Source organism: Schistocerca gregaria, chromosome 5 (genome assembly GCF_023897955.1).
Source record: "Schistocerca gregaria isolate iqSchGreg1 chromosome 5, iqSchGreg1.2, whole genome shotgun sequence".
Lineage (NCBI taxonomy): Eukaryota > Metazoa > Arthropoda > Insecta > Orthoptera > Acrididae > Schistocerca > Schistocerca gregaria.
This window is the reverse complement of record NC_064924.1, coordinates 569496422-569511058: the sequence shown is the minus strand read 5'-3', so window position 1 is coordinate 569511058 and position 14637 is coordinate 569496422. Positions and strand designations below refer to the sequence as shown.

The following is a 14637-nucleotide window of genomic DNA, read 5'->3' as shown; positions in this document are numbered from 1 at the left end:
AGGGGGGAGGAGAGGTCCACTGCTACCGTTTTCACATAATACAAAACATCATCCTTTCACGAATTATAGTTCCTATTTGGGAGCTTCATTGTGAACTGCCTATCTTTTCGTTAGTGGTCACAGAATATTTTGAAATTTCGCCGGTTCAGGATATCGAAACGAGATTTTGGCAAAAGATAGCGAGCAAAGAGGGGAGTATTTTGCCAAATGGTAAACATGTGAAGCTTTCTTATCCACCCCGACTGTGGCGTTAGTGTTTTTTTTTTTCAATGGAATAACAATTTTTTTAATGAGAACCGTAATCTGGTGAAGATAGAATTTCTATGGGTTCGCAACAACTTTTATACTAATAAGCTTTCTCATGAGCTATTGGCCTATCTTGTCCCCAGTTACTTGTTAAATAATACATTCTGGTACAAGACTTTCAGAGTTGCAACTTCATTAGCTATTGCGCTGCTCTGAATCTGTGAGCAACCTGACTGGCGGAATCCTTTGTACTACTCATCTAGATGAAAATAGCTGATCAGTACCCCTAGTGAAGTAAAAGAGTTGAAAAATTTCAGCCCTTCGTTCTGTACAGTGGTAGGAACAAAACGGTGGTGCGCTGTGTGTTGTTGAATTTTTTTTTCTTGTTTCACAGATCATTGCAGGATAGAAAGAAAACCCTGTCTTACGTGTCAGCCACAGCAGTTCATTATTAAAAACAAATTGAGTTACAGGATACTTCCGAAAATTCAACAGAAGTGGCGATTTATTTTCTCCAGACGTGTTACCGATTATTTCCTTCACAGAAGCGTCATGACTGGCGAGTTGTCCGTCCCCAGTAGATGAATGGTCAGCGTGACGGATTGTCAATGCTCTGGGCCCGGGTTCGATTACCGGCTGAGTCGGGGAATTTTCTCCGCTCAAGGACTGGGTATTGTGTTGTCGCCATCATCATCATCATCATCATCATCATCATCATCGACACGCAAGTCGCCGAAGTGGCGTCAAATTGAAAGACCGGCACCCGGCGAACGGTCTACCCCCGGGGGGCCCTAGCCGTACGATTAAATAAATAAAATAAAGTGGCGAGCTTGGGTTAACGTCTACGTTTCTCATGTTGACATATTATTTTTTGCTTATTTTTTTTAAACAGAAAAGTTTACCCAACTTTACCTCACTGACAAATGAATCCAGTTGCAATTACAGCGTTTATCATTAAACAAGCAGCTGAGGACAAGACAGATCATTTACTTATGACAACGCACGTAAAAAAATATAATGTTTTCAATTGTGTTGTTACAAACGTACACAAATTCTCTTTTCACACGCTATCGATTATCATTAAAAATTACATTAACGATGGAAGTGAGTGAGAAATATACACTCCATTTTCTCGACATTGGAGTTACAGCTCCACTGTTGTTGTTGTGGTTTTCAGTCCTGAGACTGGTTTGATGCAGCTCTCTATGCTACTCTATCCTGTGCAAGCTTCATCATCTCCCAGTACCTACTGCAACCCACGTCCTTCTGAATCTGCTTACTGTATTCATCTCTTGGTGTCCCTCTACGATTTTTACCCTCCACGGTGCCCTCCAATACTAAATTGGTGATCCCTTGATGCCTCACAACATGTCCTACCAACCAATCCCTTCTTCTGGTCAAGTTGTGCCATAAACTTCTCTTCTCCCCAATCCTATTCAATACTTCCCCATTAGTTATGTGATCTACCCATTTAATCTTCAGCATTCTTCTGTAGCACCACATTTCGAAAGCTTCTATTCTCTTCTTGTCCAAACTATTTATCGTCCATGTTTCACTTCCATACATGGCTACACTCCATACAAATACTTTCAGAAATGACTTCCTGACACTTAAATCTATACTGGATGTTAAGAAATTTCTCTTTTTCAGAAACGCTTTCCTTGCCATTGCCAGTCTACATTTTATATCCTCTCTACCTCGACCATCATCAGTTATTTTGCTCCCCAAATAGCCAAACTCCTTTACTACTTTAAGTGTCTCATTTCCTAATCTAATATCCTCAACATCACCCGACTTAATTCGACTACATTCCATTATCCTCGTTTTGCTTTTGTTGATGTTCATTTTATATCCTCCTTTCAAGACACTATCCATTCCGTTCAACTGCTCTTCCAAACCCTTTGCTGTCTCTGACAGAATTACTATGTCATCGGCGAACCTCAAAGTTTTTATTCCTTCTCCATGGATTTTAATACCTACTCCAAATTTTTCTTTTGTTCCCTTTACTGCTTGCTCAATATACAGATTGAATAACATCGGGGAGAGACTACAACCCTGTCTCACTCCCTTCCCAACCACTGCTTCCCCCTCGACTCTTATAACTGCCATCTGGTTTCTGTACAAATTGTAAATGCCTTTCGCTCCCTGTATTTTACCCCTGCCACCTTCAGAATTTGAAGGAGAGTATTCCAGTCAACATTGTCAAAAGCTTTCTCTAAGTTCACAAATGCTAGAAACGTAGGTTTGCCTTTCCTTAATCTTTCTTCTAAGGTAAGTCGTAGGGTCGGTATTGCGTCACGTGTTCCAACATTTCTACGGAAGCCAAACTGATCTTCCCCGAGGTCAGCTACTACTAGTTTTTCCATTCGTCTGTAAAGAATTCGTGTTAGTATTTTGCAGCTGTGACTTATTAAACTGATAGTTCGGTAATTTTCACATCTGTCAGCACCTGCTTTCTTTGGGATTGGAATTATTATATTCTTCTTGAAGTCTGAGGGTATTTCACCTGTCTCATACATTTTGCTCACCAGATGGTAGAATTTTGTAAGGACTGGCTCTCCCGAGGCCGTCAGTAGTTCCAATGGAATGTTGTCTACTCCGGGGGCCTTGTTTGGACTCAGGTCTTTCAGTGCTCTGTCAAACTCTACACGCAGTATCGTATCTCCCATTTCATCTTCATTTACATCCTCTTCCAATTCCATAATATTGTCCTCAAGTATATCGCCCTTGTATAGACCCTCTATATACTCCTTCCACCTTTCTGCTTTATCTTTCTGCTTTCCGCCTTCCCTACTTTTCTTAGAACTGGGTTTCCATCCGAGCTCTTGATGTTCATACAAGTGGTTCTCCTATCTCCAAAGGTCTCTTTAATTTTCCTGTAGGCAGTATATATCTTACCCCTAGTGAGAAAAGCCTCCACATCCTTACATTTGTCCTCTAGCCATCCCGGCTTAGCCATTTTGCACTTCCTGTCGATCTCATTATTGAGACGTCTGTATTCCTTTTTGCTTGTTTCATTTACTGCATTTTTATATTTTCTCCTTTCATCAATTAAATTCAACATTTATTCTGTCACCCAATGATTTCTACTAGCCCTCGTCTTTTTACCTACTTTATCCTTTGCTGCCTTCACTACTTCATCCCTCAAAGCTACCCATTCTTCTTCTACTGTATTTCTTTCCCCCATTCCTGTCAATTGCTCCCTTATGCTCTCCCTGAAACTCTGTACAACCTCTGGTTCTTTCAGTTTATCGAGGTCCCACCTCCTTAAATTCCCACCTTTTTGCAGTTTCTTCAGTTTTAATCTACAGGTCATAACCAATAGATTGTGGTCAGAGTCCACATCTGCCCTTGGAAATGTCTTACAATTTAAAACCTGGTTCCTAAATCTCTGTCTTACCATTATATAATCTATCTGATACCTTTTAGTATCTCCAGGGTTGATCCATGTATACAGCCTTCTTTTATTATTCTTGAACCAAGTGTTACCTATGATTAAGTTGTGCTCTGTGCAAAATTCTACCAGGCGGCTTCCTCTTTCATTTCTTTGCCCCAGTCCATATTCACCTACTACGTTTCCTTCTCTCCCTTTTCCTACTACCGAATTCCAGTCACCCATGACTATTAAATTTTTGTCACCCTTGACTATCTGAATAATTTCTTTTATTTGATCATACATTTCTTCAATTTCTTCGTCATCTGCAGAGCTGGTTGGCATATAAACTTGTACTACTGTAGTAGGTGTGGGCTTCGTATCTATCTTTGCCACAATAATGCGTTCACTATGCTGTTTGTAGTAGCTTACCCGCATTCGTATTTTCCTATTCATTATTAAAGCTACTCCTGCATTACCCCTATTTGATTTTGTATTTATAACCATGTATTCACCTGACCAAAAGTCTTGTTCCTCCTGCCATCGAACTTCACTAATTCCCACTATATCTAACTTTAACCTATCCATTTCCCTTTTTAAATTTTCTAACCTACCTGCCCGATTAAGGGGTCTGACATTCCACGCTCCGATCCGTAGAACGCCAGTTTTCTTTCTCCTGATAACGACATCCTCTTGAGTAGTCCCCGCCCGGAGATCCGAATGAGGGACTATTTTACCTCCGGAATATTTTACCCAAGAGGACGTCATCATCATTTAATCATACAGTAAAGCTGCATTCCCTCGGAAAAGATTACGGCCGTAGTTTCCCCTTGCTTTCAGCCGTTCGCAGTACCAGCACAGCAAGGCCGTTTTGGTTAGTGTTACAAGGCCAGATCAGTCAATCATCCAGACTGTTGCCCCTGCAACTACTGAAAAGGCTGCTGCCCCTCTTCAGGAACCACACGTTTGTCTGGCCTCTCAACAGATACCCCTCCGTTGTGGTTGCACCTACGGTACGGCTATCTGTATCGCTGAGACACGCATGCCTCCCCACCAACGGCAAGGTCCATGGTTCAGGGGGGGGGGGGGGAGAGTCCACTATAAAATTAAACAAATTGTCTGCATATTAACTACATTCCATACACAGCAATGTATTACTTAACGTGCACCAAAAGTAAACTGATAATTCTTTCAAAAAATGGTTCAAATGGCTCTGAGCACTATGGTACTTAACTTCCGAGGCCATCAGTCCCCTAGAACATAGAAATACTTATCCTAACTAACCCAAGGACATCACACACATCCAGCCGGCCAGGGTGGCCTAGCGGTTCTAGGCGCTTCAGTCTGGAACCGCGCGACCGCTGCGGTCGCAGGTTCGAGTCCTGCGTCGGGCATGGATATGTGTGATGTCCTTAGGTTAGTTAGGTTTAAGTAGTTCTAAGTTCTAGGGGACTGATGACCTCAGAAGTTAAGTCCCATAGTTCTCAGAGCAATTTGAACACCATCCATGCCCGAGGCAGGATTCGAACCTGCGATCGTAGCGGTCGCGTGGTTCCAGACTGTAGCGCCTAGAACCGCTCGGCCGGCTGTAATTCTTTCACTGCAGACTATTCTAATTTATTGCTGTGAATTGTCCAGTTTCGAAATATCATAATGTCTAAGAGCGTTAACGAAAAGGTAAGTAGTTCACTAACTGTCCGAGTGAGACCTGGGCTGAAACAGATATACAGGGTGTAAAAATTAAATTAAACAAAATTTGAGTATTTTGGCGAAACGTCATAGGTCCACCATGTCCCTGCTAGGAGCCAATGAAGGTATTGAAGCTAGTGATGTCAAGAGACAGTATTCACACTACAGTGATACGAGTATTGTTTTAAAGATATTACTGCAAATGTTGTCCGTTTACGTTAATGAATTACCAGCATCTGCATGCTAAGCTGCAGCCGTTATTCATGAAACACGTGTTTGTTTTGATTGTATTATTAGACAGTCATTAGTGTGCAGATTCCTGGTGTACATTGATCTAACCAGACGACGACATTTCTGGCAACATTTCTAAAACAATATTTATTACTCTTTAGATTGACACAGTCTCTGAAAATCAGTAGTGTCAAAACCTTCAAGGACCCCTAGCAAGGAAGCGATGCACCTGTGATATTTTTGTCATGTAAAACATTTTTTCTGTTTATCTCCTCTAAACACTCTTGAATTTTGTATATGTAGCTTTATTACAGCCTGTGTCAGCTGCACGCGGATGCGCTATATCACAACACTAGCCGCAAACTCGGAACTAGCGACAAAACTCCTCGCCAGTGTCGAGAAAATTGCGATTGCACGTTAGCTAAATGACTAAATTTTAAACTGAATTATCGGTTAAAGTGAATGACTGCTTCGTCTTAAGAAAATGAAGACCTCCCAAAAATAATTCTCTGTCCTGCACCCGGCAGGCTACAGGACCCTGACATTGGTTCCTCCGAAAGGGTCAGCGTCACCCATGTCATCGTCACTACAGAGTTTGTTCAACAGTGGTCTAAGTCATCATCTGACCAAGATTCAGATATTCAGATTCCTAAGATTTTATCTTTGATGCAAACTTTCTAAACTCACTTTTCCCTTAGGCTTTAACTCTGATTTTCCTAAAGATAATTAAACTTCTTTTGTTTCTTAATTTTGATTTTTTATTCTTTGTAGCTTTTCCTAAACTATCTTTGTTAGGGCTCTTTTCATTAGTTTAAGAGACTTTGGTAATGGAGAAATATCTTTGAACTGTAGCTCAACTGCAAGCTGAACTTGTAAGTCTCTGTCTGCATCGTCGAGGACACCAGTCGCTGTCTCTGAAGAACAAAGTGCCACTGTCTCATTACTTTCATCATTTTTAGCGCTCCCATTCTCAACAACTGGTGGTCGTAAAGCTGTCTCTTCTTCTGGGTGCAATAGCATGAAGTCGTCGTCACTAAAGTTGGTAGGATCTAAAGAGAAAATTCCTGTCTTACTAAAGTCAGACATATACCTTTTTCAATATCTGCAATCCTCGAAGAGTTTTCAAAAGATAGGACAAAATTCATACAGTGTTAATATCTGGTGGGGGTTAGACTTCGTAAAATTGTCACATTCATGATTAAATGAAGCCCTCAATATGCTGAGAAAGGCCGCATCTAAAGGTTGTAGCCTGTGGGAGCAGTGAGGTGGTAGTGTTACCACTACTATTCCATTGTCTTTGTAAAAGTTGTAGCCTTCTAAAGATACGTGTGTTGTGTGAGTGCCTAAAATCAAAGGAATTGTATGGTTCTGAGATGCCTTGGTAAGTTAACAAAATACTTTAGCCACTTTGGAAATGCATCCTCTGTCATCCAACCATTCTTATTACATCGATATATTGAATTTGGTGGCGCCCCTCCCTGTTGGGCAATGCTCATCCAAAGCCGAGGAAAAATAAACATGGTAGGCACATACACCCCACTGGCACTCACTGCACAACACCCTGTAATGTTCTTCCCACGCTCCCAGCTTCTTGCTGGGCCAACTTGTTTAGCTTCTTTGAGGGCTAAAATTTTTCCTAGCTTTTGAACTGTTGAATCTCCGTTCGAGAAAAAAAGTTTAACTCCACTTGCGTTAAAAGCTGAGATCCGATTAACACTGGTAACATGAGGTTTCCGAATGCTGACTGACGGATTTCTTGTAATAAACCCTGCGAACCAGTCCCTTCCAGCTATTTTGGATGACTTATTAAAAGTATGGTGAATATTATTTGCCTTGACATATTTATACATTGATCTCATCAGCTCCACTGAAGATATTCCAGAAATGTCTTTGCTATCAATAGCACGCTATTAGCTTTGTCATCTCCCTGGTCGTTAGAAAATGCAAGTTTATTTATTTATTTTTTTATACTAAAGCTTACTTTAGACTTTCTAATCTAACGCAACAATCGCGATGTTTGTTAACATTTGATGTTTAAAACAAGCTCAAAAAAGTGCGCAATTAGATCGAGCTAATTTAAATATTGTTACTATTAACATTCTTTACTTACTTCTAAACACGTGATCTGCTCATTTTATAACAAAGCAGTCGAAATCAAATGAAACCAGTTGTCGAAAACGACTGGGGCGTTAAAATCTCACGAGCTCTTTGGATCTGCTTGTTAAGTTCCTTGCGCTTTGCAGCCCTCTTTACTCCCTCTAGGAAACTGGAAAAAGCGGTGCACGATGTTAACCCTCTGAACAGCATTGCTCCACTTTGCTCTACTTTTTCTTTGAACGTCTTCTTTTACTGTAGTTTATTCCATAACTGAGCGGCCCACGTAAGGCAGCCCAGAAAGCTCTCCGAAGATTTATAACTGTGAGCACTAGAAACGTCCCGAACAAACTCTTCTTGGATTCTGGAAAGATCAGCCCTTCGCTAAAGTTGTTGTTATAAAGGAGAACATCTCTGTCGGCTCGAACAGGGCTGCACGTATAGCGGGAAATCCACTGAAACGTCTACCACTGGTTCCCTTGACGGGAAAAATCACTTCCCACGCGCCGTGTTAAATGTTAGTATAGTATAGTATAGTCTGAAACAGAAACCGAATTCAGTAGATTGCTGCTGAGAAAATGTGTCCCTACAGGGTCGGAAACGATAATTATTAGGTCATGGCATAACAAGTTCGTGATTCACGTATCGAGAACTTTTCATCAACTTCAATGGAACGTGTGGAGAAGAGAGATGTCCCTAAAAACTTTTTCATATGGATTCATGTAAACACTGATTTGAAGCTGCTCTCCATGCTACTCTTTCCTGTACAAGCCTCTTCATTTGCGAATAACTACATCCTTCCGAATCTGCATACTGCATTCATCCGTTAGGCTCCCTCTACGGTTTTAACGCCCCACACTTACCACTAACACTAAGTTAGTGATCTCTTGATGTCTCAGAATGTGTCCTATCAACCGATCTGGTAGTCAGGTTGTGCCACAAAGTTCTGGACTCCCCAGGTCTGTTCACTACCTCCTCATTAGTTACAAGATCTCCTCATCTAATCTCCAGCATTCTCCTGTAGTACCACATTTCAAAAGTATCCTCTTATTGCCTGTTTATCGTCCATGTTTCACTTACATTCTTGGCTCACCCCATACGAATGCATTCAGAAAAGACTCCTAACTCTTCACTCCATATATTGTGTTAATAGATTTCTCTTCTTCAGAAACGCTTTTTTTACCATTGTCAGTCTACATTTTACATCCTCTCTACTTCTATCATGCCCAAATGGCAAAACTCATCTTTAGGTGTCTCGTTTACTAATCTAATTCCCTCGGCATAACCTGATTTAATTCTACTACATTCGATTATCATTGTTTTTCTTTTGCTGATGTTCGTCGTATATCCTCCTTTTAAGACACTGTCCAATCCGTTCAGTTGCTATTCCAAGTCCTTTGCTGTCACTGACAAAATTACTATGTCGTCAGAAAATCTCAAAGATTTTATTTCATCTTCCCGGACTTCCATTCATACTCCAAAGTTTTGTTTGGTTTCCTTTAATGCTTGCTCAATGTACAGATTGAATAACACGAGGGTAGGCTATATCCCTGTCTCACTCCCATCTCTATCACTGTTTCTCTTTCATGGCCCTCCACTTTTATACAGTAAGCCGTCTGGTTTCTGTACAATCTTCCGAGGTAAGTCGTTGGGTCAGTATTGCCTCGTGTGTTTTTACATTACTACGGAATGCAAACTGATCTTCCGCGAGGTTGGCTTCTACAAGTTTTTCCATTCTTCTATAAAGAAGTGTTAGTACTTTGCGACCATAATGTATTAATCTGACAGTTTGGTAATATTCACACCTGTCAGCACATGCTTTCTTTGGAATGTAAATTACAGACGACCACGAATACATGATTGTTAGCATTACGCAATAATATACTTCAGACATATTTTTGTACAGTGTGTCACGATGAAAACAGCTGTCATTACATTATAATCTATACTTATTTGATTATTAATCACACCTACCGATGTTTTACTTTAAAAAAAGGCAAAGAAAAGTATTCCGATTATAGGAATGTTATAAGATACACCGAAACAATTTCAAATGTAAAAATGCCATGACCACGTTTCAAATGCGGACCAGAGATTAGGTAGTCTATTGCCTGGACCATCCGACCGGCAACTTCGTTCTGTTAGATAGACTGAGTGACGAATACCCAAAGCATGAAAACCCAAAAATGTAATAACGCGATTATTAACTTTTGACCCCGTATTATATTAATGAAACATGTTTGTTTTTAGAGGATCTTTCGATGTATAGCATTTAAAATACGATTTTCCATTATCAACTTTGATCTCCATTCATCAACTCTGACCTCGGTTTTTTCAAAAAACTGCAGAGTGTCTAGCAAAAACACGAAACACGTGTCTCACTATTTTCAGTACAGACCGTCGTGAAAACTTGATCAAAATCGCTGACCCACATGTCAGACCCTGCCCTTGTCACAACACCGTCTCAGCACTGCTTACTGATGCAGTGCTATGACAGGAACTGCGTCAGCCGCGCGTCGCATCGGGGAGTTCCGTTGCAGCCGCAAGCGAGGCCGTACAGTGGGAAACGTAATTTAACGTAGCTGCTTGGGTCTCGGTGACAGCTACCGAGCGTTTCGCTGCTCGTGAAGCAGTAGCGCTCTGGCGACGGGGCGGATTGCAGTCACACGCGGTGAGCTGAGCTGGCCCCGTTCTGTCCGCAGGGAGACGAGCCCGAGCCCCGCGCTGGACGTGGCGGTGACGGTGCGTGGGCCGACCCCCGCGCGGCCGCCGCCCCCGCGCCTCAGCCTGTCGCCGCCGCCGCCGCCGCCGTCGGAAGTGCAGCGGCAGCCGCCGCCGCGGCCGCTGACGCAGCCGCCGCCGCCGCAGCTGCCGGCCCCCGACGCCACCCCCGGTAAGCCCGCGCGGCGCCGCTTCTCGTTCAGCCGCACCCTGGACGCGGGCAGCCGCCTGCTGCTGTCCCCCGCGCTGCTGCGCCGCTTCCGGCCCGGCGCCGCCCCCGCCTCCTCCAAGCCGCCGACCAGGGACTCGCAGCCCCCCGCCGCCCCCGACCTGCGCGGCAGCATCCGCCGCAGTCAGTCGCAGGCCATCCCCACGACACCACCCCCAATCGGCGACGCCTCCGGCCTCAACTCTAGGGGTGAGTACCGCGGACCCCGTGTCGACGGTGCACGAACCGAGGACTTTAACAACGGGACGTTTACTGAAGACTTAACCCGCAGTGGATATGGTATTACTTTTTGCATGCGCTCGGTAATAAAATAACATACGTGCATAAAATTATCTCTTTGTGAAACCGCGTCTTGTGTGAGTTAAAAATCGACCTTTCGAAGATATTCAAGACCTTCATCGTCATTAACTGACTGCCTTTTATATGTACAGATATGAACCGCAGTAAGTGCCCTGACTGACTGACTGACTGACTGACTCACTCACTCATCAACGCCCGCCCAAACCTGTAAGGACTGAAGGGTGAAATTTGGAGAGGGTAGTGATCTTATACTGTAGGCTTCGTTTAAGAAGGTATTTTTCGAAATTCCACTCCTAAGGGGGTAAAATAGAGGATGAAAGGTTTTTTGAAAATAAGTCGTTATTAAGACAATTTTGAAGCTGTACGAACGAAAATTGGTAATGGGTTTCTTGGTCAGCAATAAAGCAATACGTGTTTCATCATTTTTGGAAATTTAACAAATATGTACATGAAATTTTGGGTGAATGTTTTTACTAAAATAAAAAAGAATTCTCGATTACGATTAAAAAAATGCAGGTTTCAGTGTTTTTGGAGCTTAGAAAGGGAAATCTATGAAAATTTGTAATTGGCTTTTCTGTCAGAAATTAAAAAAAAATACGTGTTCTACTCTCCGTGAAAATTCACTCCCTAAGGGAATGAAATACGGGAAGAAAAATGTTAACAAAATATTTCGTTATGTTGAAAAATCGAAAGATAAATCTATGAAGTTGGTATTTCACTTCTCGGTTAGATATAAAGAAATATGTGTTGGGGAATGAAAGCTTCTATGGAAATATTTTTACAAAAACGCCAAAGCCTTGATTAAGAAAAATTCTGGACTCTTAGCTACCAAAATTGCTTTTTGGTCAAAAGTACATTCGGAAAAGACAATGAAATGAAATGAGCCTATAATGCTTTTATGTCATTAAATAGCGTGAAAAGTTTAGAAACCGTTGCAATTTGTGAACAACATAAAAATTAGATTACAGAAAAACAAAAGAAAGAAAACGCCTGTACAGACCATACAGTCGAAGCAAGCAAAGCAGCGGGCGCTAAGCTCGTAGTCCACACTAGTGGTCTATTACTGGTGGAGCGACGTCACCTGGGGTGAGATTCGCTTGTGTACGTGCGGGAAATGGACAACTACCGGAGGTGGTACAGCAATGGGTTCCCTCGTAATGTCAGACCACTGGCAACTTCGTCATGGAAGATTATGAAGGCCTGACAAACTCAGTTACCTTCTGTTTTACCTGTTTTTATCGATACGTGGATGATAGCTTTTCTTAATCTGTCCTCAAAGAACGGACGATGTAAACCAGTTCTTGGACCATATTAGTTCTATACAATGGGTATCAGATTTATAAGAAAGAAAAGAAAACAATGTAATTTTTGACTCGGTGGAACATAAGATCGGCAACTGAGCCATTCGATGTGTAGGAAACCAACTATAACGAACCGAGTGTCCAACACTTACCCAGAACTATTCTGACTAAAAAATTTTTAATATACGGAACTAAGACAATATCAGTCCGCAGTCTGAATTAAAAGACTTGAAGGATGTGTCTAAACAAAAAAATATTATAAACTGCTCCAAGTAAGAAATGCGTTCACTGTTAAATAATGGTGCGAACCTATTCTGCCAACAGTAAAAGATATTCCCTCAGTATTCCTTACAATCCCCAAACTAAAGCAGAACCCGTACTCTCCGCGCTGTCCTTTTCTCCCATTTGCGCATGCAAATTCCACCCCAAATAACATCAATCCACCAACTGCAACGCCAGACCACTGCAGTATACAAAAGACACAAATTGCTCAGTCAGAGAGCACCGGACGATAAAGTTAATGAATATCTTGGAAAACTCGTGATTTTACTAAAACCTGACGCGGGTTACACATCGAGATATTTTTACGCGTATGTTGGTAACAAAGTTGCATGAACTTTGCGATTAAAATAAACTAATCTTTTGGACGCACGTGCGATAAACTGCTAAATGTCAAGCAAGAGAGACAATGTATTATTCGCTTCCATCTCCAACTTAACCTGAATGGCTTCAGCCTTATATCCAAGTATTGTACGGACAGTCCTTTACCGTAGATCCTCTTGAACAACTCAGTAACTAAGTTTTCCGTTGCGACTCTTCGAGCCATACTGGAAGCGTTTCGTTTATTTAGACGAGGGAGAAATTAAACCGGGTAAAGGATTATTTGCAGGATAGGAGGTAGCATTGTCTTAGCACAGACGGTAAAACGTAACCGGATCTAGAAGCCCAGCTCAATCTAACGTAACTTCTCATACCAGCTCCATTCACCAAATCTAACGTGGTAATCCTGTCAATTCAGGTTTAACATGGTACAGCTGATAGTACCATCTTTTACATATTTGGAGGCGATAATTTCGCTGCAGAAAGTCTTGGGTCACTATCAAACGTAAACCAATTAATCTGTTGACAACACTTGTTTATTTGTCACAAGTTTACAGGAATCAGGACACACCAGATAGTACTCCAACCGCCCTCGTCACGCCCCCCAAGGCTTTGGACAAGGTGTACTTATACATCTTTCAACAATTACCTTCCTTGACATTATTATGTTATTTCATGTTTGATGTTACAGTTGCAGTAAGTTAATGTATCTAAAACTGACATTACAGAGTTTTTTCAGAAATCAAAACGAGTACAATGATAATTCATATTCCCGAAATTAACTATCTTTTACAAGTGAAATTTTGAAACATACATTATGTTAACAATTAAGTTCTTATTATTCAGTCCAGAACATTCTCGAATATCTTTAGGTAATTTAATTAATTATGTGATTTTATTAAACAATTTTGAGCTGATGATATTTCTACAACATCAAAATTACAAACCGAACGTTCAAAATGACTTTACAACATTTGAAGGCTAAAATGCGAAATAATTACGCACATCACAAAATCTTTAAATCGTGTTACAAAAAATTAATGAATCGTTCTTCTAACATTATTTATGATACAAATTGTCTTTCTGAATCAGGTTATGTCTCCGGTTTAAACGAATCTTCTCTAGTTTTCGTAGTATGTGGCCATTGCACTTAATTTCTCTATAGAATGTTCCAGAAACATTAATTACGAGTTTAATTACAGGTTTTTAGTTGGTAAGAATGTGTTGTTCTGACTTGCAAAGATACATATATGTTACGCTTTTCCGATATTAATGGTTTACACAGTTACGATGCGTTACGGTAAACAATGAATTTTACTACTTGAATTATAATTACAAAACTGAATGAAAAAGGTTACTAACATTTATACACTATTAACACTGATTCCAGAACTTGTTCTTTCTCTTCAAAACATCCCGAAATTCATATCAAAGTGATAATGTAACTGTATATTACTGTACCTGATAAAGAACATACATTAATTGGCCTGTGACACAGTTTAACATTTTCGTTACAAGTATTTCACACTGTTGCACTAAGTGACCTTATTCACTAAGTGTCCTTATACACTACTCACATCTATTTTAGCGCGTATCGCATACTACGAAACCTGCTGTATCGGGTACTCCACACGACCCAATACAGCCTGTTTTGTTACAACGGCCAGTCCCATAGGGAGAGAGATTTCTCAGTTAAGACATGCGGGTGATACGCAAGGACGATTAATAGCGCATAAATGAAGAGTATATAAATTACTAGCGCATAACTGAAGAATGTATGAATTTTAGGGCACAACTGAAGCGTATTACGATAAAGTATTACGATAAACTGTAAATATATCTTATAGTTGGCT

General features: G+C 41.1%; 1 protein-coding gene across 2 annotated transcripts in view; it reads left to right on the top strand.

Moving 5' to 3' along the window:
* LOC126271976 (nascent polypeptide-associated complex subunit alpha, muscle-specific form-like) overlaps positions 1-14637 on the top strand; it is a 339313-nt gene that overhangs the window by 115320 nt on the left and 209356 nt on the right. Inside the window, exon 2 of one of the 2 annotated variants that reach the window (XM_049974441.1) lies at positions 10336-10526. In XM_049974441.1, the coding sequence (XP_049830398.1) occupies positions 10336-10526 (191 nt within the window). Of the gene's footprint in view, positions 1-10335; positions 10773-14637 lie in introns of both variants that reach the window. The other variant, XM_049974440.1, reaches the window with a different exon arrangement.